This window comes from Chiroxiphia lanceolata, chromosome 1 (genome assembly GCF_009829145.1).
Source record: "Chiroxiphia lanceolata isolate bChiLan1 chromosome 1, bChiLan1.pri, whole genome shotgun sequence".
In the NCBI taxonomy this organism is placed as follows: Eukaryota; Metazoa; Chordata; class Aves; order Passeriformes; family Pipridae; genus Chiroxiphia; species Chiroxiphia lanceolata.
Window position 1 is genome coordinate 76,689,444 of NC_045637.1, and position 24,135 is coordinate 76,713,578.

At 39.9% G+C, this 24,135-nt stretch overlaps 1 protein-coding gene across 1 annotated transcript in view; it reads left to right on the top strand.

The window, feature by feature from the left end:
- The first annotated feature begins 393 nt into the window (after positions 1-393).
- FBXL7 (F-box and leucine rich repeat protein 7) overlaps positions 394-24,135 on the top strand; it is a 313,883-nt gene continuing 290,141 nt past the window's right edge. The window contains exon 1 of the mRNA XM_032711572.1: positions 394-961. Coding sequence (XP_032567463.1) covers positions 883-961 — 79 coding nt within the window. The 5' untranslated portion in view covers positions 394-882. The remainder of the gene's footprint in view (positions 962-24,135) is intronic.

A 24,135-nucleotide genomic window follows, 5' to 3' on the forward strand; every position in this document is an offset into this window, starting at 1 on the left:
TTACAGCAAGTTACCTTTATTGCACTATAGATAATATGGTCTTGGACTAAACCAGGGTTTGATCGTTGAACTGAACATGAATGAGTGTGATTTTTGGTGTCATGAGCTTCAGTTTATTTAGTATTTCAGATGGTTGCTGTCTTCAAAAAATTAAGATAAACCTGTATAATACACACAAAGATTAGACATGTGATGAACTAGGGGAATGCTGAGCTTGAATTGAAACAACAGAAACGTGCAGGCAAAGGACTCTCAGTCTTTGGGGTTTTTTTGCTCTCCCAAAAGAGAGTATTCTGGCAGGAAACCATCTTTTGCTTGCCTTTCTAAAAGTAGGCTTTGCATCTATTGATCATCCTGTGTTGTGCACACAGACTATGCACACATCAGGTTGCTCCCTAAAGGGTGGGGAGATGAAAGTCAGGTTTGATCCCTGGACTAGCAGGACAGGGCCTCTCTAGTCCTGACCCATCCCTCAGTTCCCAGAAGCAGCCAAAAGTAGGACAGATCTGTAGATGGTTACAAAGTCCTACCAAGAGTTCAGATCACGAGACAATATCAAGCCATAGGCAGATTGAAGGTCAAACCAGGAAGTCAGGATTAAGATTAGGTCCAGTGATCAGCCAGCAGGTCTGTAGCAATAAGGCTAGGCCAGGAAGCCAGCCTGTAGGTCAGGACCTAAGTCAAGGGTCTTTCATGGCCAGCCATGGCTGTGGAGAACAGCACTCATCTGTCATAACCCAGGTAAGGAGTGGAGGCCCAGGGCTGAGCTTGAATAGACTTCTGGGAGCAGCCTCACCTGAGGCTATTTAGGATGTATTAGTGCACTCAGGGCCCTGACAGACTGGGGCTATCCTGTAACGTGCTCCAGAATGTTTGAAGGTAATGGATTCTCGTTGTTCCTTTGTTATCCTGGTTGTCCCTTCCTCCATAATGGAACCACCAGTATATGAAGACAGCACAGGTAAGATATGCTTCTTATTTTAATATACTGAATTCTTAACAAAGCCTCTTCTCCCCATAGTCAAGTAATCGCTAAATTTCAGAGATCTTTGTGATGCCTTTTCATTAAAGTCTCCTTTCATCATGCTGCTAACATTCTCCTTAAACATCACAAGTAGAAAAAAAATGCAGGGTGTTTCATTATGAGTTGAAGATGACTTATGAAAGCAAATTTCTACAATTTGGAGAGCCCTAGCTGAGCAAAGATCAAACTTCTTGTTTAGTTTGGATATTTCTTATTTCTTAAGAACCTTTTAAAATTCACGGGGGAGGTGTGTGTGTAGAGGAAAAAGTAGAATTGCCATCTTACATTAGGCTGGTGGAAGGAAGGAAAGGAAGAACCTGGCCTCCTATATCTGAAGATATCGTGGCATGACTAAAGGGGAGAGTGTTTTATCCTATAAAGCTAAGACACTAAATGTGACCCGGAGCTGCTGCTGCAACGTGTTACAGAGGGGATGGGAGAAACTCCTATTTCCCTTGGTAAGAAGCTGTTAGTTGAGTTGCAAGCAGCTGAAGTGGAAAAACCTGGCCTCATTGGTGGATAAATGCTCTCCATGAGTCAGGTCAAAGCCTTCTGTAAATGGGTTCACATTCCTGTAGATGTGAGCCAAGCAGTTTCGTGGATTTTTTTGTTCTTAAAATTGCAGCTTTATAAGAAAGCCCATGTGACATTTTCTTATCTTTTTGCTGGCTGGCCTCCTTATCCTTGTGTGGTAACAGCTGGACAGTGAGTTTAAAATAACGTTGGTATTTGACTGATGCACACATACTTCAATTTACATGCTACATTTAGGATGCTGTACAGTTATGAACCTGATAGATACTTGTGAGTAAGCACTCAGCAGAGAACTGGTGGAGTTGGAAAAAGATGGTGGCAAGGAGCAGTGAACAGCTCTCAGGGAAGAGAAACGAATCTTACCAACTTGTCAGGAGTTGGGTATCCAATTCAGTGAGGTATTTCACTGTATATCTTGTATGATAGTTTATGCCCCTTAAAATAAAGGAGAAACTACAAAAATGTCTGAATTCTTTAACCAAATGAAAGTCAAATGGCCTCTTTTCCATGCTGCCAAGTGTTAAAATACAATGATTCATTTTTTCATCTGTGAAGTTTTGCTGGTTTGTTACTTTTATCAAGTTGACTCTACAGTTGGATTGGTACCTGATTGACAATGAGTCGTTTAGCATATCATGTTCATTTTTTTTCCAACTTGTCATTTTTTTCCCTTATATTGTGAAATTCTCAAACCATGACTGTCAAAAGCAGGTATTCATTCTGAGAACACGGATTGCCAATCAAGAAACTCTCTTTAAAATGTTATAAGATTGCCATTTATCCTCTGAACAGGAAACTTTATGGAACTTTACTCTGTTCCTGCTTAATCACCATTTTTAAGGCCCCTGTGATATTTGTTGTGCTTGTAGGGACAGTACATAACTGCTATCCCCTCGCACCTTGGGTACCTTAAAAATAATGCCAGCTGTCTCATTACAGGGTTCTGCAAGGAGACGGAAAATTGCTGTCCAGAAATAGTGTGGTAATTAGCCTGTAACCCTGCACTATCGGCAGTGACTAACTGTCTGAAACTCCTTCCCTGGAAAATACTGTTCTGCTGACATGAAAAGACTCACACCATATGGGTAGTATTCATGGTGATTTCGGTCCTCCTGACTCGACTCTAGGAGTTTCTAGAACTCCCTCAGCTTAATGGAAAAGTAATGGAAAAAACCTGCAGTGTAAACACTTGATGGGCAGGGCAGCCTCCCTGATTCTGTGAATCCTGTGCAATGTGATGAATGTGCAGTGCCATTGACAGTGCATAGTTTAATGGTAGCTTATGTCTTTGTGTTTCACTGGCTTGGAATGATCTGACTGGGTGCTTCTTCTCCAGAACTAAGCCATGCTTGCAGTGATGTCCTGTTTCTCATGCTACCCTCTTTTGCTGTTTTGTGTTTTAATCTATGCCACGCCCATTGTTCCTGTTGGCTCTAGGTGTCTGGCCCTGCAGGTCAGGTGGCCTTACCAGAGAGATAAAGTAACTTTTGTGTGTTGTTTGGAGCAAACAGTTTAGGAGAGTGAAGTTTCAGCTTGATGAAGAGTTTCTGTAAAGGAAAGTCAAATACTTAATATTCTCGCATCTGTTCTCCTGAAAAACAGTAATAGTTTTTGTTTGAAGTGTCACAATAAAACTCTTGAAACTAGAGAAACTGCTTCATTCTGAAAAACATACCAATTTTTTTGACTTCTCATCCTTTGTAATCTTTACACTAGCCTCCTTTCAATCTCTATTTCTTGCATTAAAAATACTGCCTAAAATAATTCTGATTGGGATTTTGAAAGCATAGTCACATCTTCTAAGTCTCCTGTCTCATTATGTACTACAGAGTTTTCCACTTCATTGCAAATAGCATAATTGTACCGGAAAATGGCAGAGGAGCTCTCTTCAAAAGGCCTTTGGTTTTTCTTCCTTATTCAACATTGAAAGTTGAGTGACTCTTTGCTATTTTTTAAGTTTTGCATGTTTAAAAAGTTATTTGTAGGCATATGCTGTTTTCTGATAAGTTCTTTCTCCTTCCCTCCTAACTATTAGTTCAACTTAATTTAAAATAAGCTGTCTGCGTTCCAGTCACACTTGCTGGACTGTGAAGTGGGTACATGTGGAAGTATTCTAGCCAGAAGCCACAGAACACACAAGTATGTTTTCTTTTATACAAGTTCAATCCATGTTGTTTGCATTTGTATGAAGGACTAGAACCTTATAAATGTGTTAGTTAAAGCCTTCATTTTGACTCCATATTGATAGTTTGGAAATACTGGTCAACCGTTGCTTACTATTGCAGAGTTAAATAACTCACTCTGGGGTTGTCTGTTTGTAAAAACTCTTTCATGTTAGGAAGCAATCCGTTTTGTAGCTCTCTAACTCTTTCACACTGGTGTTTTTCCATGTGAGTGAAACCTTTTAAACTGTTGTTCACTAAAGTTGAATGGGAATAATGAAATATAGTAAATCCCAGATGTACACATTGCTGGCTGCTTTGTGTTGAAGCACTGCCCTCCAGATTAGAACTATCAGTGTTACATGCAAGAATGAAAACTCTGAAAACCCTGTTCTTGGTGCACGTGATCAGTAGGCACAGTAGACTTAATATACAACATATGCCAATGCATGGCCTTACATGAGCTTGTCAGGGAGTAAAGAACATCAGTTATAGATCATTTTTTTTTACTGTGCCGTTAAGAGAATAATTGACATTTGGAACGGGAAACATCATTTTTTGTTGTATGATTTCTGTGTAAATATATATAACAACTTCTTTCTTCTTTAAGAAGGTACGTCTCTGTACATTATGAAAGGAGGTAACCTGTAAATTGTGTGGTTTTTAAAGAATTTCTTTTCCTCAAAAAACTGAAGGATGACTTCCCAGTGTAGCATTTATTCTAGGTGAATAAGTGATGATCCCTTCAGTTGCTTTAGCTTGTGAAGAAATTGGAATCCGCACAAACAATCCTTAGCACATTCACAAATTATGTTTATCAACACTATAGCCTAAAGGAAAGCCATTTTAATTGCAATAGATATCTAGTTCAAAATTATAAACTGCAGAAGTTTGGCTCAAAATGGTAGGTAGCTTCTTGCAGAACAAAACTCTCTCTCTGATTCATTTTAGATATTTCATTTTTTCTTATCTTTGGGCATAGAGAAACAGGTTTTTGCTGTGTCAAACTTCATTGCACTGAACAAGACATGAGTTTCTATGGTAGCTGACTCACAGAGGATGAAGTATGGGACAGTGATTTCAAGTGTGGTAACCTGATTTTTCTTCACTTGGTACTTGATCCCAGCCATCATCCCTTAAATGCGACTACAGAATAATCCACTTAATACTACCTGCTTGATAGTATAACTGTTTTATTTTGCTTTCTTATCAGTTCAGAGGTTGCTTTGCTTTGCTTTGCTTTCAGTTCAGAGGTTGCTTTAACCATATAGGCTGATACTACTGTTTAGGCTGTAAACTAGTAGCAAGCTGTTTTGAAAAGAAAATCACACCTTTGATAAATTGATTTCAATAGAAGTGTAGGAAACATAAAGCAGTGTTCTGCAGTCTCAGCACAGGGTGAGGAGCACTTAACTGCTTGAAAAGCTGTTTTGTAATTGCAGCTGTTAAATCTGTGTAACCTTTACCTAAGCTATGCATCAATGCCTTTCCTACACATCTGTGCTCTGCATGTTGCTTGCAAGTACTTAAGTGTGTGTCCTCTCAGCACAAGCACAGGTGACCAGTAGTTCAGTTCTATTTTGAAATTTCTCTAATTGAGCATTCATGGGGCAAATTGATACAACTCATCCCCCTCAATCTGTTAACATGGTGCCTCTAACCTGAAAGAGATGATTGATTGTGGGACTGTGCTCTGGTCAGGTGAGTGGCAATTGAGCTGACAAAGCAGTGGTTTACCCCTGCTGACAGGGAGGCTTATTAGTCAGAATCATAATGAGCTCCACTGATAGAAGAGGATGGCAGAAATTTCTTGTGCTGTACTTTTCTGTTTAGAGACATCTGAATACTCAGTTCACAAATAAAATAGATTCTTTGTATTAAAGCTACATTTTAGACTACCTTGACTGTTAGGGTGCTTTTCAGCATCACTAGGAGGATAATGGTGTTGATAACCTTTGCTTTTTTTCCAAGGGATTGCAAAATACTTGCATAAAACCATTTTATTTTTGTGGAATTAGTGCATGCCAGGTCCCTATTTTTTTTAATGTGATGGCCCTACTTTTTGTTTATGACAGTGATGTATATACCGTCAGTTTGGAGTAAAGTTGGGAGGCTAGTATAGCAATCAGCACTTGAATGATGAAAAAGGGAAATATCAGTATTTGTGACTGAAAACAGAAGTCTCTGAGTTTATCTATTTTAGCATGTATTCCAATTCTCTTTACTTATTTCCAGACTAAAAATGAATGGCAGGGGCTAATGAAATCCCTGTAAATTAACTTTTGCAAGATTTGAACATGTACAGGCCATCTGTTTGCCTAGGAAGACCAGCCAAGGCCTTAGCTGAGACTTTAACTGCATTTAGGAATGCAAAACATGAGTTTTATAGTGCAATTGTTCTTATTTCACTCTCATGCTAGCTGCAACAGCTGAGCTGAGGGGAATCCCTAGGCAAGATAAGTGTTGGATATTTTCATGGAGTGTTCCCTCTATGCAAAACAAAATCAGAAAGGATCAAAACATTCAAATGAACAGACTGAACCTGCATGTTTTTCAGAGCTTTTTTTGCTATCTGGAATGAAACAGCAATATTCAATACGATTTGCTATGGTTTTATTCTAATTTGTGAGAAGTTAGGAAAAATAAGGAGTCAAATGCAATCCTATTACAGTTCCTGAAGTTAGGTATACAGGAGATTAGTTTCCTTTCAGACAGGTAGGAACCAATCCACTCTCCCTGAGAGTTCTAATTAGAGCAGCCAGTAATAGAATCAGTGCTGGATCTTTACTAAGACAGTCAAGTTATGCTGTTGGTAAAGGCAGCAGAGTAACTTTGTCAGCTCACAAAGTGTGGGCAGGTGCCATTCAGAGAGGATTTTCTCACCTGCCTAGCAGGTTTGAGGATGTGTGTTGAGAAATGAGGTTGCTGATGTTTTAAGCCTAGTGATTTACAGACTGGTAAGGAGTTGTACTTTGAAATATGACCAAGCATCTCCTGCTTTGCACTTCTTCAGGAGCCAGTCATGAATCTAATATTTCTTGAACTTAAAGGAGGAAAAAAAACCACCTTGAAAAACCCAGAAAAGCAGCTTTGTAAATGCCATTTCTGAAGAGGGAAGGAGAGAAAACAGACAGATGCACTTCGTTGACCCTTCATTTTCTTCCCCCACGCTCTCCTCCCACAACAGCTTAGATCATTAAGCTCCTGTATAATTAAAACTTGGTCCAAGTCACACTAATTCTGTTTACTGGCCACAGTGGAGGATATAAATACCTAATCACTTCCTTACACAGAGGCTGCTTCCTGCCAGTGGTTTGCAGTTGTGAAGGACTCTGTCCCTTAGCGAGCTCCCTGTACAGCTGCTCGTCCTGTGTGAAGGAGCCTTACTCCAAAGTGGTCCCCTGCCATGGCACATTTATTTCCACAGATTCCTCCTCCTGTTTTTTCAAAGGCAGTAATATCACTTCCTATAAACAAACAGCATAGAAAGGCTATTGTCAATGCACATAATAACTGGAATTAAATGAAAAGGGGAAGAAAAAGCTGTCTTTTGAGGTTTTCTGAAGGGACTGCTATTCTAATGGGCAGCTGAAACCACAGCACCGAAGTCCTCACAGATGAATAGGTCCTGAATTTAAATCCACTGAAGTCATAACAATGGTTAATTTACAGCAACGTCATTAATACAGAGTGTTCTCTCCTCAAAGTGGAATGCAAAATGTCCATCAGTAATCCTCAGAGCGTGCAAAAGTTAAACAAAGTGCTGCCTGCAGTAATACTTCATGGGCATTTTTGATCCATCCCAAACCCTTCCCTCTCTGTAGGAAGAAATAACTGCCAGCAGGAAAGCAGAGAAGAGGGAGAACCTTCCTAATTCACGTCACCATGGTCTTGTAAAGTTGTCTCAAGTGGCAGCTTGAAATAAGTAGCTACTCTTGAGCTCTAGTAGGATAGACACAGCTCTGACTCTTTGGGGAGGGGGAGATGTACTAACAGTTGTATAACAAGCTTTGACACTGGAGGAATTCTCAAAATTAAATGGAGCATTTCCTCGAGACACTGAGAAGCCAGAGCTGTTATTCTTGCTGGTCTTGGGCTCGGCAACTCCAAGAAATTAGTCTATGAGCTCCTGCTTTCTCTATGCAAGAAGTGCAGACTCGCAAACCAAGTGAAACTAAATAGATGCACTGCAGTCGCAGCCCTTCGCCTTTGCTGGCAGTTCCAGGAATACCCACTGTTCTACTGAGGGTTTAAAGAGAATTATTTCTGTCTTTTCTCTCTCCTTATTTCTTAAAGCTGAATGCTGCTATAACCAAATGAGGTTGGACTCTATTTTGCTGATGTTTTACTTATGCTACTGGGTAAAGTCCCAATGGAAGATACTAGTTACATGATCGTGATTAAAGCTCTTTAACAAAATAATTTCCAAGTGATAGTGACTAATTCAGTGTTTAAGCTGTAACCAAAGAGTGACAAGTCAAGATGTCCAGTGCTTGTGCTTTGGTGTTTGAACTGAGTCTGCTTTCGTTTGGTGTTTTTTTAATGCTTCTCTAAGTTATATGGGGGTGAAGGCTAATAGTTGTACACTTAGTCTGTGGTATTTGATATGTACTGATGCTTCAGCTGAATCTTTTGGAGAAGCATAGGCCTTTTCTAGTTGTAGTTACATGGGATATTAATAATAAAAATAACTTTAAAGTAGTAGCCATATTAACACCTTGAAATTTATAAAAAACTATCTGGGATACAAGCTAAAGACAGATCCATTTGAATAAATATAAAAAAATCTCTGGGATATAAGCTAAAGACAGATCTATTTGGACCAAACCTGAGTGAAGTAAAAGCAATTCAACAGATACGAATTTAAAATACATGTCTGTTTTGGCTTTACTTATTCTCTGCAACAGATTGATACTTAGCTAAAAGTCCTTCCGTGTTTAATTTCTGCCTAATGTTTTGTAGTAGAATTAATGATTGAAATAATTTTATATGAATGCGGACCACTTAGTGAGCATTCCAATTTATTTGCCTTCTTCTGTATTCTTTTCCTTTGCATGTTGCCCTGCATATCTGTTCATTACCTTCTATCAGGCCACCTAATATCTGCCATGGTTTTTTTTCTGCCCCCTTGTGGAGGCAGAAATGCAATGGATTGCCTTGCAGGTGGTTTTTTTTCCCATTTATTTTTAAGTATTATATGCAGTTTTCTAGAAGAGAAAGAGCAAAGAAGTGGGGATGAGGTTTGTGTCGGATATTTATTTAACGGACTGAATGTGAGACTTTGTCTACTATACAGCCAGAACTTCCTCCTCCCTGGCCCCCTCCTTCCTTCTCCCTGAGAGATACTCATGCAGTCAGAAAAGAAGAGTGATCTACTCCAGCTGTAAGCCAGAAACTGCAGATGGCCTTTTAAAATATAGCTGCTGTGGTGTGATTATTACTTCTCCTACCTCAGCTTCAGTTTCAACCGGCCTTCCCTCATCTTGTAATTGGTCTTCTGCAAATACTAAATCATTGGGTGTAGTAGTAATGCTCTGTCAACAAAAAGCTGTGCGTCATCTGAGTGTTTCTAGTAAATATGTGTTATCTGGCCAATTTATCTAAGCGTTTAGCATTGGAAAGTGCATGTTTGCAGGATGCAGTGGATCTAAGGCAGAGATACAATTTGTCTCTGGTATGCTTCCACGTTGCCTGTTTGATAGGAAAACAACTTCTTAGTAGAGTATAATGATGCAGAGTGGACCAGAAGACAGAAAAAATGTGCTTTTTCCACTGTCCAACATGGAGAGAAGTTACCATTAAAAAAATCTCTAAGATGGTGAGACTTCCACACAGATCCTTTTGGTTTATCATGAAAGCAAAGTTTGCTAGTATATTACATAAATATTAAAATTTCAGGAACTTCATGTAAAAAATCCCCACTTTTGAAGCCAAATACTTGATTCAGTCTTGGGCATGGTGCCATCGCTGTTTTCTCCATAATTAACCACTGCACAACAGCTGTCTGTGTCATGAGAGTAATTAGCCTTCTTGGTGTTTTCCCTCTCATTTCAGAACTTTCAGGTTCTAAATTTAGTTGTCTTAATGTCTTATTTAGTGGAAAAAGGAGATAAAATGGTCCTATATGATTAACAAGATTTTTCAAGCTGTAAAGAATAGGAAAGGAAGAGTGAGAAAATATTTCCTGGGTATTTTTTAAAAATATTATGCTTTCACTATATTAAAGACAGCATGCAAAACCTCTAAAAATATGGGCAAATGATGTTTCTGAGGCCTTAACAGCATAACAGGTTCAGTATAAAATTCAGAGACTCAAAGAGAGAGATTTCCAGAGATGTGGGTATTATTAAAATGAGTCTAAAATCCCTCTTCCTCCTTTTCTTTGCTTCTGAGATAATTTAGAAAATCTTGCGTAAGTAACACAGGTTGGAAATGAGGCCATGCTTGTAGAACTAGTTTTAAAAAAACCCTGATTTTGTTTTAATTATATTTCTTAGGAAAATAAGAAATCTCTTCTGAAGATGAAAGAACAAACTCAAGCCAAATATATTGCCTGGATTCTTAGCACTGGGAGCTGACTGGCACATTTCTTTGTAACTTATGAATCTGCAAACTGCATAGGTACTTCTGTTGTGCTAGTTATCTAATTGTGAGTGTCACTATTCACATGGATCAGGCTAGCATGTTTATGATGTGATGCAAAGCCAGTGGCAGTCATTGCAATATTCTTTGCTCCATCCTCCTTGCCAAGTCTGAATGATTTACTTCTCAGGTCAACCTATGGCTCTTGGCTAACTTTCAAGCTCAGTCTTATCTAATCTACAAATTGCTGCTGTTCCAGAGAGGTATTTCAATCTAGGGAATAAAGAGCAGAAGTAATGGCAGCCGCATAAATAATTGATAAAGTCTTTTGTTGCTGAGACTGAGGCAAATAAGGAAGCAGTGCTTTTGCCCTCCCTCCTTGCATGGACTGCAGTGATTTATCCTTTAAGCAACTGCCCACATAACTGTGACATGACAGGAGAAATCTCTGAAGGTGACTGCAATGGGAAAGGCAGCACTTCGCTTATCTGTCTTTTGATTTGGAGGATAAATGATGTGGACAAGTTCTGTTGCAGAGAGGAGAGTGCTTATTTGCACCATATTTCCTTAGGCAAGTTGATCTCTGACCTGCATATTAGAAGTAATGTGTATTGTGGAATCAAATTCTAAGTTTTGTCTCTGCTGCTGTTTCTTGGGAAGACAGAGATGATTCATCTTGTGAGGCTGGCAGTCATCCCTATACAGCAGTTACTGCTGTCAGTATTTCTATTGCAAGATCTTCCCTAAGTTGGCCAAAATAATGATGCTAAAAAATTGCTTCAGTTCAATGTATCTGAGACTGACAGGGCAGCTACATTCTAATAAACACAGGTTTCTGAGCTGCCACTTAACTCATGCAGTTATACATTTAAAAGCTATTGCTTTCAATTTGATTATGGGTTATTCCCTTATGCCTGACAAAGGGACTAACTTTGACTCCCTTACGTCTGGTCTCTTAAAAAAGAGGTATGAAGATGAGGTAAATTTTTTCCCATGCTCCCTGGTGTTTCCTAATGGTGTCCACATGCATTGAGATAGTCTTTTGTTTCCTTAGGGTGAAAAATTTGCTGTTTGAACCCCCCAGGACACAACATTAATTTATTTAGCAGTCATTTGTAGATATCTCTAGTGAGTACCACAAGGCAATAACGTCACCTAAGTCACCTATAGCTACAATTGTCTTGATTCAAGTAGATAGCCCTGTTTTCTCCTGTTTCCTGCATAGAAGGAACAGTTTTATTTGTTCAGCAAGATCTTCTGCACGGAACTCTGCTGGAGCCTTGTTTCTGCAATGATGCGATGAAACAAGACCAAATCTAACAGCAGACTGAAAAAACACCAGGGGAGTAAGAACTGCAGGGTACTGGCTAATAAGGGATGCAACAACAATGTGATTGTTAAGTTTCCAATGGATTATGCCCCATTTTTATGAACACCTTTTAATATGGACCATGCCAGAGCATTAATATTGGGCTCAACTTCAATTTCACTCTTGCTGGAGTCAAAAGTAGAGTCAGAGTATGCATGAAGATGCCTTTGATACTCTATGATACTCTACTTTTCATAAAATACATAAGAAGACATCATCATTGTTGCAATATTTGTTGTTATTTAGCTGCAACAGATTAGGTAAAGAAGTGGTCATTCCCTGTAGTGTGTATGTAGAGATGTTCATACACATCTGTCTTACACCTGAAGAAGTGTCCATGAGACAACTGCTATTAAGCTGCTTAAGAAAACCTTTTCAAAGCAATCAGTGTGTGAAAATTAAACCATTTGTCATTGGGGTAGCACTGTCTAGCAGTCAAAAAACTGCGTGCAGATTTTAGGCTTACCACGTAACAGTGAAGGACTGTTCCATGCTGGACTGAGATACAAGAACTGAATGTTTCCTATGTGAGCATTAGATAGCTTAAATCAGTTCACTAATTCACAGTGTGTATCTAAAGAAGATTTTTAAGTTATCACAGCACATGTTTCAAGTGCTTTCCAAGGGTGATTTTGTCCCAGAAGGACTCCACTGTATACGGTGATAGCTTTGCATTTGCAGGGGGGCCATACATTCACTAGGATCTTAAACTAATCATCTTCTTTATTATTGGTTAAAAACACATATTTAAAAACCCAGTTTTCTTGTCTCTGTTGCTTTCTAAGGCAAGTCAATGTGCAGTGATCTGATAACCATAAACTAGTGAGCTTAGAAATTCATCTTGGAGTAGTTAATGTGTTAACAATCACTGTTTGTATGGCTCTATTTATACCTCAGTGATATATACAAGAGGGGGCGTTTTGATTGGAAAAACAAAATTAGTCAGCATCCAAAGTGCTGTCTATGTTACACCAAAAGAAAGGGGAACAAACCCTTTGAGTCAAAGCCTCTTTGTTGCTCTGTTTATGTAGAAACTCTCAACTTTCAGCATGAACAGAAGTGGGCACAGCATTTCTTATCCTTCAGTACACTTAAATATTTAGAAGTGGTCAGGAGACCAGAGCTGTTTAATTAGGTTTCTTGTATATGGCCAGGAGTGAGCATACTTGAAGGTAAGTAGTTTGACACCCAGACTGTTGACCAGTACCAGTATTATAAAAAGCTACCCTTTTAGTTGTTTGCTGCAGATACTATGGTATTCAGAGTGTAATAACTGAAACAGGCTGTAAATAGTTGTTGAAGAACTTTGTGGTACTGAAAAGTTGTTGAAATTCTTTGTAGACAGATATGAAATGATGTTCAAAGGGTAGGTGAAGGGAACAAGTCCCACCTTGCACATAGAGCGCTGTTTGTCCTCCCATGTTTCTGAGGAATGGTATATTGTCAAGGACAGGCTGAACAGGGCTTTGAGCAACCTGGTCTAGTGAAAAGTGTCCTTGCCCATGGCAGGGGTGTTGGAACTATATCAGCTTTAAAGTCCCTTCCAACCCAAGCCATTCCATGATTCTATGATTTTGTTGTAGTCACCTGTCTTACTATCAGCTCAATACACTGTAGTGGTTGGAGTCCAGAACAGACAGCACCAGAATACTGCATAAATTCATAGTACACCTATATCTGACACATGCATCTGACACATTGTTATGATATTGTACTCCTCTTTTCCACTTAATCCTCCCCCAAGCCTACCTCCAAAAGAGATAATAAAACTGAAGAAAAAAAGGTTAGAGTTATGCAATGACTTTTGTATGAGAAATCATCTCAATAGACTTCAACTCTTCAGGTTGGAAGGGAGAGAAGCAGATCTCACATGTAATGCTTCAAATGTCACAGGCAATGTGAGTGACTTTTGATTGCTTAGTGACCCTTCTGATGCAGAAATAGGGAACATTCAATAAAACTGGCAGTTCTCAGATTCAAAACTACTTGTTAAGCAGTAGAAGACCCTACCACAGGATGTTATTGATCTTATGTTTCAAGTACATTCAAGGGGAAACTGGACAAATTTGTGGAAGAGAACACTATCCTCTGTTATTAAGTATTGTTCAGGAAGTGTGTCTGAGCTGAGAGTCGTTGGAGACTGCAGGCATGTTACAGGTAAGGATTGCTCCCTGCTCACTTTGGCTGTACACTTTTCCCTAGGTGTGTACCTTTTGGCCATTGTCAGTGGTAAGTACTGGGACAGGTCCAGGTTTAGCCAGGGTGACTGCCCCTGTCTTCTGAGAGGCCTCTGCACCTTAACCTTGTGTTATCAGGTGGTCTTTCCAAAAACAGGTGGCATGTATTAGAGAGCCTAGGTAAGACAAACCCCTAATAACCCTAACTGATGATTTTTTCATGTGCCAAGAAAATACCTTCAAATATTTTAATTCAGCCTGTTTGTCTTGCAAGCACAGTCAGGCTCACCAAGACATAAAAGCTTTTGGTGAGGTTCTAAGTTAAATTTATGCAGCCTGCTATACATGGGCATCCCTATGTCAGGATTGGTCCTCTACACAGCACCTTAGGTATATTCTATCTATATAGGTGTATATATATATATAGGTATATACTATATTATTAGTGATAACTGTGATTTTGAATATCAGACTGTCCATTGCCTGAATGATGGATATTTAGCTTCAAAGCTGAGCTCACTGCTGTAAGCACTCTTCCCAAGAGGCTGCAGGAGTAGTTGTAGTCTACAGTCCACTGGCTCGGCCACACAGGGGCAAACTAATCTTTTAAGCTTGGCGTTAAGTTAAAAACGATGCACATAAAAAGTGCCTCAGGATTCATCAGATGGTCAAGGAATCTGACAGATTATTTTTGTTTCCAGAGAAATCTGTTATATTTATAAAGGAGATATTTTACAAATGCACCCTGTGAAGGTTTTCACATTCTCAGTAGGGAATGAGATATTAAACAGTTCAGCCCTGTCACAGAGAGGACGCACTGCACTTAAGTAACATGTGGGATGAGAGAGTTCAGATTAAATAAATTGTTGTTGAAATTAATTTGGATCTCACACCTAAGTACCATAAATATATAGCTAGTATTTTATTATTTTTCCCTTTAAAAATGCTTAACTCATTTTTCATTGGGATTTTGAGCAAGTTGAAAAACCCTCTGTTGTATAAACAAATGCTCTTTTTCATGAGTTCTGAATATGAAGGAAGACTTTTAATTTGCAAAGCCAAGTTTTGCGTTATTACGCAAAAGTACCTAAATTCCAGTACAGGTAAAACAGTCATGAGCCATTTTTCTTTAAGTTTATAGTGCTTTTGGATTGTCATTTTCAAACCCAGTAAGTAACATCTTTTTACCTCCTGCAATTAATGAATGAAGTAATCGGTGTAGAGGTTTCATTTTTTTGCTAATGGGCTTCACAAACAGTGCCGTGCAGAAGCCTTGAAGGGCAAGTTCTTCATTGGTCTCAGTACGAGTTGCCACATGACAAACAGAAGGTTAAAGAATCATTGAGTTAATACAACTAGCGTGGTTGCACCATCCTTCAAGTAGAGAGGTGTATGGTGGTAATTACCTTCTAGTTAACCTGCCAGAGGTTTCTCTCCCATTCTTGCTTCCCCATTTTATAGGCAGTTAAGGTAAACACACATCATTACCTTTCTTCCACTCTTACTTTCACATTTTCCTGCTCCAAATAGAGCATTGGAACCCCCATCACTTACCAAATACCTAACTTTCAGTAAGAAAGTTGGTTTCAAGTGTTTTCACAGTTATCTTCATACCTTTGTTTTCTGCATAACAGCGTGGTCTTTTACAACCTAGGGGAGATTTCTTTACTGCCCTTCCCATCCTCTTTAGCTGGCAGGAAAAGAAAAATTACCTTTTAAGTATTTTTCCTTCTACCACATGGCTGCAGCTTTTTATAGCCTCAGCCATCACATCACCTGGGCCATTTAGTGCACTGTGTTTAGACTGGGTCAGTGCTCTTTAACCCTTTCTTATGGAAAATCTGCCCCACTACTTTCTGTTTAAAATGACAGACTGTAAGAGTACTCTCCAGCTTCTGGTGTACAAACCCAGAGTCCTTTGAAGTTTAAAGGAAGTTGTATCTTTCTGCAGAACATCACAGATAACTTTCTTGCTGCTTCTAAGTCTCTGTGTTACAGGGTTTCTCGTTGGGAAGAGAATGTAAATGCTTTCCTGGGGATCCTTTTTTTACAGCTGGTTCCTGGGGCTGGTGAGGCCAAGCATCTGCAGTCCTGAAATAGCCATGTGGTAGCAAGTGCTGTGGCTGCTGCCTTTCCATCTCGTCTGTATAAAATAGCCATAATGATTCTCTTTTCCTTACAGCTAATGTGGCATAATACTTAGAAGCTATGATTTCTGTCTTCCTCTGGCATATCATAAACTTCCAGATTTTGAGCTGCCTGGAGGACGTTTTTCTTTGGAAAGATAAGTATAGGCTAGTCAACTTCATACAGCTGAAAAAAAATAGTGCTAAATATATATTTGATAGACAAAAAGGAGAACCAGTAATTTGGTTTAGTATCTTGATGAAAGGTAACTACTATGTACATGTAGACTGATGAAATTGGGGTGAGGCTCCTGTAACCCCTGTGGTAAAGCCCCAAAACTCATCATGAAGGTATTAATTCTAAGGGCCAGACAGTTTGCTAATGAGCACTGCAAGCAGAGCAGGTGCTTGTCCAGTCTTCATGCCGTCCAGTGGAAAACCAGGTGTTTGAAATTGATCCATCCAGAGACCTATTTAATTACATACTTCTCCTACAGAAACTTCAATGTAAGTTTGATGTTACCTCTTTGGCCTTTTTGTGAAATAAGGACACATGAGGAGGGAGAAGAAAAGGCTCTTACTAACTTTTTTCCCAGAATCTCAAAAGGAGCTTTGAAAATGGCATTTATGTTATGTGCCTTTAACCTCTAAAAGAGGCTGCAGGAGGATGGTTCCTTTATTCACGAGACTTGTTTTGACTCTACAAACAGTTCTTACTGGGACCTTGGGGGTACTAATAGTCCCCAGTGGCCTTAAGCAACCTCATCTGGGGCCACCATTTGCCTATGGCCCATGAGCTCCATTTCAGTTCAACTCCAGGGCCTTACTCCTGCCTGAGCTGCTCCACAAGAGTCTGTTACGCCCCTGCCTGGTCATGGACGGTTCCTGACCTGTGGACTGGTGGCCTAGCCTAGCCTTAGCCCACCCCCAGGGAGACGCCTGAAGCCTAGAGCTAGGGCTGCCCACCAGCCTGCCCTGCTGCCTGGCTGGAGCTATGGGCTGGCTCTGGTGTTCTGGTCCCAAGGCAGCAGCCAGTCCTCAATGTGCTCCAAAAAGGTTCTTTGTGGGTAAGGAACAAAAATGTTTGTTTGAGCCAATTAGCACTCTGAGGGATGTTTTTTGGTAGCAAATCACAACCCACTTCCTCTTGCACAGGTCTGGTTGTTGCTTCATTTGTAATGATGTGTGCATGGTGAATAATGAGCAGTAAAATTAAAAAAAAATAAAGCTGCACAGAATACAAGTTAATTACATACTTCAGGTTCACTGTGTTTGCTTACATATGTGTGCATGAAGATAGAAAAGCTGGAGAGAAGGTTATCATGCTCTAACAGGTGATTATAGCTATTTGGGACTTAGGCTTCTTTAAATTGTTGGTTTGATATCTGATCTGTAAAGATCACAGGAATATTCAGAGTACAGGTCACAGGGAACACTGAAGTGAGGTTTATGCCTGCCTTTCTCTGGAGTTTCAGCATGGGAGGTTAAAGCACCTGTCCTGGAATCTAGGGTCATCTTTGATTTTCAGGGCCTGGCTTCCAAAGGGATTTGAGAAGTTTGAGATCTAATTTTTTCATATTCCAGAAATTGTCCCTGCAGGTCAGAATCCAGTGTTGCGTTGCCACTACTTTGTTAAAGGTATGCTGGTGCCTGGGATCCTTCATCTTGGAGGAGAGTCTAATGTTGCACTGTGGTCCAGTCTACATCTAGAAGGCAGTCTTCAACTTTACAGCCTCTCTCCCGATACTGGATCATAAACTGAATAATCATAATCATAACAAAAACAACAACAATAATAATAATTTGAAAGACCATGTGTCAGTTCATGACTGAAGGTAGAGTTTGGGGCTGGATGTTAGAAGGATCACCTCAAGATATGAGCCGATGCCCTGCGGCAGAAGCTCTGTGTTTCAATGCATGGTTCAAATCTCTGCCTATGTGAATCTACAGCTCTTGCATTGAGAATGGTTCCCTTACAGCAGCAAAGGTTAGTATCTGTGCTCACTTGCAAGCTAGCATAGGCTTGCTTGGGCTCTCTGATTGACTTTTCCCTCAGTAGCATTTTGCCTCGGCATGACTCTCCTGTAGGCAAAGTTAGGGTTAATTTTCTTACTGTATGCTTTAAATATTTCAGCTATCTTGTTCAACTGAAGTGTCCTAGCACACTCTTCCCAAACAAAAATGAAACAAAACACTTGAGTGCCACTGAGTTTCATGTAAGGGGATAATTGGTGCCTGTCTGCTTGCTGGAGGTGCTTGTGGCACATGGCGGGGGAGCCAGGCAGGGCATAATCTCCTGCCTCGGGGCAGGGGCAGAGACTCCAGCTTCATCTGTTTACACTTGCTGGAACCAGCATGTGAGTGTCACCAAGGCCCAGGGTTTGTAAGAGCTGGGCACTTCAGAAGTTGGTCCTGGGCATCCTGATCTGTAGGCCATAGGCCAAGGAGGTGGCAGTAGACTCTGCTCCAGCCAGCCCTGTGTGACCTTGGCCTGAGGGCACTCAGAGCTTGGCTATGCTGCTGCCTTCAGAGGGGAGGGGAGGGGAGTGGATGGTCACCCAGAGGTGTCCTGCACAAGTCTCTTAACTCTCAACATTAGCCAAGGTGTGGTAGGAAAAAAAACGTTACTCTTTGTAATGATCTCTGTTTAGGGACGGGGAAAAAGAGCCTAAATTCTCATTTTCTTGCATTTGTGATTTTTTTTTTTTAAATTATTTTTTCTAGCATTTTACTAATCCTTTTGTAAAACTTAACTGGTTTATCTTTAATTTCAGCTTTTTTTCATACCTTTTTTTTAGTCCTCTGCCTTTTTTCCGGTTTGTCAAAAAACAGTTGTTTCAATTTAGTGTTACTTCACCAATTGTTAGTTTATTCTTTATGCCTGATACTGGTATTTCTATGAGTTGTTATCTCTGGCTGTCACTGGAGTAGCTTAAAACTAAAATCCCTGATGGGCTGCTATAGCAGGTAATATTGTAATTTTAGTGTGCAAGTAGTTTCTCTCATTCCTCAGTCATGCTGTATAAGATCTTCTTGCTTGGAAGATAACCAAGAGATGCTTGTTGGTTTTGTTGTTAGGGTTTTTTTTTTTAATTTTTAATCATCTATCATTCATACAACTTAAGAAACAAGTTATTCATCTCTGCTACTTTCCAGCAGCGCTGACTTGTTCTAAAATAAGCTGTAACAGTAAAACATTATCACTGAATGGGCTGCTTCCCTGGATTTTTTTTCCTCTTAAATACTGGTTTGCATTTTTTTTTTCCTCTTTGAGTAATTGACTTCCAGAAAAAAAGGTTGACTTTTGCTTTTCTCTTCCTGTTATCATCTTTTTTGGTGCCTTTTTTTTTTTTTTGAACCTACATAAAGCACTAATTGAGCAAAAAACATTTTGAATCATAAACAGCCAGAATGACCACTGCTACTCATTTCTTGTTTTTTTCCAGAATTTTATTTGGCAAGCAGGATGGGTGTCTGTGGGAGGAAAGAAACTGGCTTAAATTTGGGGGAATACAGAATGGAGCTTGAAAGGGTGTGTCCTCAAAGATGTGTGCACATATGTCACACTTGCAAATTGGGTAATTACATATTTAGTTTCCTGTCTGTATGCATGTGTGGGAGCAAATGTACGGTTCATCTGCCATAAAGGAGATCCGTGCACTGAAGGCATCATCATTTTCAAACTGTTTTGAACCCAGTGCACTGGAAGAACTTAGACGATGGTGTGAGCCACCACGGTGACTCAGAAATTCAGTCCCGGTCTGTCTACCAAATCCTGGTAATAATTGTGATGTTAAATATGTTTTGGATTATGCTAGTGTCAATCTTCATGCCTCAGGAGAGCTTGGCTAAAACCATCCTTATTCCATGTGAGTTTTAAATACCAATACATTCTTGGTACTACCTGTGTCCTTCTTGTGGAAAAATACCCCTGCTGCTCTATTTTATTTGTTGATACTGCCACTTGGCTAGCTTAACACATACCTGGAAGCGTAGGAGCTGAATGGAGAAAGAAAGAGAGAGGGCACATGCAGGTCAACATTCAGTGACAGTGATGAAAGACATAGAAAGATGATGAGGTTTTCTTGTAAACAGTTTGTATGGGTAGCTAACGAAAAGAATAAATTTAATGCTGGTTTTCACGTTTCTATTCTGTATCCCCAGCCTCCCACATGGTAATGCTCATCTTCCATTTGGAGTCCTTCTGATTACAACTGTGAAAAATAAGCTATTTCTGATACACCAATAAATACGCTTGCTCACTAGTCCTGAAAAACAACTCCTTGCAATTATGATTGTGGTGACTGCACATAATGAATGACAGAGTTAGTGGTAAAAAGTTTTGCTGTCATAACCAACCTTTTAAAAATGTGAAATTTCAAAACAAGTCCCACACTGTTGGCACTTTGCATTTCAGATGCTTCAAAACATGTAATACAAGTTAAAACTTATTTCTGCCATGAAAATGCATGATATGGCCACCTAGGCATGTGTTGTCCTTCACTTCTTCTATCTGTAATGAACATTTAGAAATGAACATTTTTATTCTAAGGTAAAAGCATCCTTCTGTGTTATTTATGGAATTAACTTAATTAAGCTACAATGTAAACACCCTGATATTCCTCTGAGGGCTGTGAAATCTTTGAAGAACTAGAGACCATACAAAACTGCAGTTATGAAATGACTGACTTCTTGGAGAGGTTTTGGCAAGCCAATAGTCTGACTAAATACTATAATTTTTAATAGAAATTAAGGATTAATTTCTTTAAAGATTGATGTAGGGTACTAGAGTAGTGTACAAATAATGTAATTGTCACTAGTGCAGGTATGTCTGTTGTTGCCTGATACATGCTTGCTAGGTTTGGTATGGGCCCTGGAGGGTTTGGCATTGGGCTGGATCTCTGTTCAGACTCAGGATACCTTTCTAGGATTTGAGGGCTTAGGTCCTGCTCTTTAAGACTCAAACACATACCAGGAAAATTCTAGTCCTACAAACTGCTATTTTATTTCCCATAGGAAGTAATAAGCAAGTGATAGCAAGGGGGGGGGGGGCGGGCCTGTGTTTTGGTTTGGTGTGGTTTGTTGTTTGTTGCTTTTTTTTTTTAATAAATAACTTTAGTTTAAGCTGTTCAAGAAAGAGATAAGAAGTTACCAGGCCCAAGGCCTGGCTCAGTTTTTCCACTGTTGTTTTAGATTATGTTCAATTCAGAGCTCTGCCCCTTTAGTCAACTAGAACAAGGATGACAGAGTCATAGAACGGTTTTCATTGGAAGGGACCTTAAAGATGATCTAGATCCGACACCCTTGCAGTGGGCAGACACACCTTCCACTTGATCATGCTGCTCAGCACACGAGTACCCTGCTCTTCCTGGTAAGGTAGTTCTGCAGTTCTTAGAGCCTGCCAAAACTGAAGGAAGATGACTGCAAGAAGTGTCTGCTAGTTCTTCCTCATTCCTCTTCACAAGTTTTTTGCACTTTTCTTCTATGAAAATGTTGTGACTTTGGTAGCAGCCTAGTGGCTAAATTCGACTGGTCTGGTTTCTTTGAGCCTAAGTCCTTCTATCAGCATGGATTGATTTCCCTTTTAACCAAAAGCTCCCTGTGATATTGTCCCTGGTCATGTTGAGGCACGATGATACCCTTGTGATGGATCATGAAATGAGGGAGAAGGGAAAAGTTGCCTAAAATAATCAGTCTGCATCAACTGTATGCTGTACTCAAATTACCCCTGCATCTGTGTGAATGTGTTGCTCTACAGAGAGGCACTGTTTGAAATTCTGGGTGTGTTTGGAGGAAATGGGTCTTTCTGGGCTCAAAACAAATGTTCTTCTGGCTAGGTAATTGTGATTTTCAGCTAAGCAAGAAAAAGGAGGTAAGAAGATGAGGCAGGCAGGCCTTTGCACTGAAACAATCACTCTGGGAGTGAAACCCAAGGGACAGATCTTAAGCAACGTAGACAGTTCTAGGCACACCAGAGCTGATCTACTTCCTATGACACGTTAAACCCTTTAGGATGTGCCAATTTCAAATGTGGGAGATCTAAAGCTCATCTACTCAGGTCCTGTGGTTTTTGAGAAGGATACATCCTGCCTGTGCCTTGTGGAAAACACAGCTGCTCAGTCACATATGATGCTTCTTGCAATGTACGATACCATATTTTTCCTGGCTTGTTCCCAGGAGCAGCTAAAACCTGCTCTTCCAGTGGCTCAAAACGTTACCAAGCCTAAAAAGCCTAAAGCATTGGCTACATTTTTAGTGGTCTCTATTGCAAGTCCTGAGGCTTAAAATAAGTATTTCTGAGGCAATCTTCATGCCTATGCTGTGGCTGCATTGTCACGAGATGCAGCGATCTCTGTGCTGATCGGTTCCTTCCGTGGCATACCAGTCTTCTGCTTTTTCTGTTGTTTTATCCTTCAAATCAAAATACAGTCTTGCCTTGGCATATGACTCTTATTCAGACGGGTCAATGCCATAGTCTTAAATTCCTGAAAAAGAAGTGGATTCCTTCAACCTAATTTTGCTTCAGCTGGATTCTTCCCCCAGGTTTAGATTGTGACGTTTGACTTTGTCATCCTATATAGCATTTCATCCCGAGACAACAGACTTGCAACTGCTTTCTCTCTCTCCTGGGAAGAAAAGAGCTGACTCTGAATGCCCCATAGCTTAATATTCTGAGATCTGATCCATACAGGCTTTAAATCTGTTTGCTTGGAGAACTGGTAACAGGAGAACAGACAGGCAAAGGAACACAGTAAAACTCTAATATTTAACAGGTAAAATACAAAGACCAAGATCAGCCCATTAGCACTGTTTTCCTGCAGCTGGGGAGAATCTGTTGGGCTGGAGCAGTGTCAGAGCATGGTTTTGGGTGTACCTAGGAGATCTAGCTCTAGCTAATGTTGGCAGTGTCTGTAGTGGAACCAAATCTCTTTGCTACAAAAACAATATGTCAGGTGGGTTTTGGTTTTAATGGTGTTTTTTTCTGTTGGAGTTTGTTTTCTCCCGTGACAGAATTTTCCATTCCATTGCTTCTCTTTAAGCCTTTCAGCAGCTATGGAAAGTTCTCCCTAATCTCTGTTTCTTGAGCCTGATGAAAGATAGGAGGAAATCTGACCAGTGGATGAAAGAGGCAGGAGAAAAATATTTCTTACCAGAGAAGGCAAGTAGTGAGGTTTAAAAAGTGTCTACTGTCTGTAGTTTGTAAGGAAGGAGTTTATCTCAGGCAATGAGGGACTCTGTGTTCAGGCCAAAAGCTTTCTTCAAAGAGAAAGCATTTAATGCAAATGAGTGGCTGGTACACATCAGGTGGCTACACTGCACACATTCTCACCATATGTCACTGAATGGAAAAATGGAAATCAAATATCTTAATTTTGCTATTGGATTTCTGAGAAGCTAGGAACTATTTTAATCTGTCAGGACTGTGACAAATATGGTTGTATGTGATTTGGAAAATATATACTAGTTACATCACTTGGAGAGGAGGTGATAATAGCAAAGCATGAGCAGAGTTGCCACTGTTTAGTTTCTTCCACATTGTGTGAAGAAAGAAAACTGGGTTTGAGGTTTCTTCCTGTCTTGCTGGTGGATTTTCTTACTTGCCATGTTCACTATGTGCTATCTAGGAAGTAAGAATTTACCAGCAGGGAACATTTTCTTCTTTCTTGAATTCTGACTGAGAAGCATTTTAGTAATTAATTCTGTCTTTAGGTTAGCTAGTGTCTTGTTTCGTACTATGATTATTGGTAAAGAACTGAGGAGTTTAATTAGTTTCCTGGCGTGCAGGTTGGAAATTCTTTTTCCTGCAGTGATGGCGAAGAAAAATTTATGTAGTATGTGAAAACTTGTCTGAAAACTTTATGGGACTTTTTTCTGCTTTTGGTTGGGTTTTTTGAGGTCTGTCTTCACTGTCTTGGCAAGGGTGAGGAAGAAATATGGTCATGTACAGAACCTTAACCCTTCCTGGAAAGCCCAGGCATAGCACTGCTGTGAGTGGCAGAACTGTAGTTGGTTAAAGAAGCAGTAGTTGGTCACTTGGCTGAAAGCAAGGCCAGTACTTTCTATCAGCCTTCTTGATAAGGCTATTGATAGTGGTCATCCAGGTGTGTTAGGCTCTCTGGGAATTGGTGTGTTTCTCTAATAATTTACCTTATCTGATTGG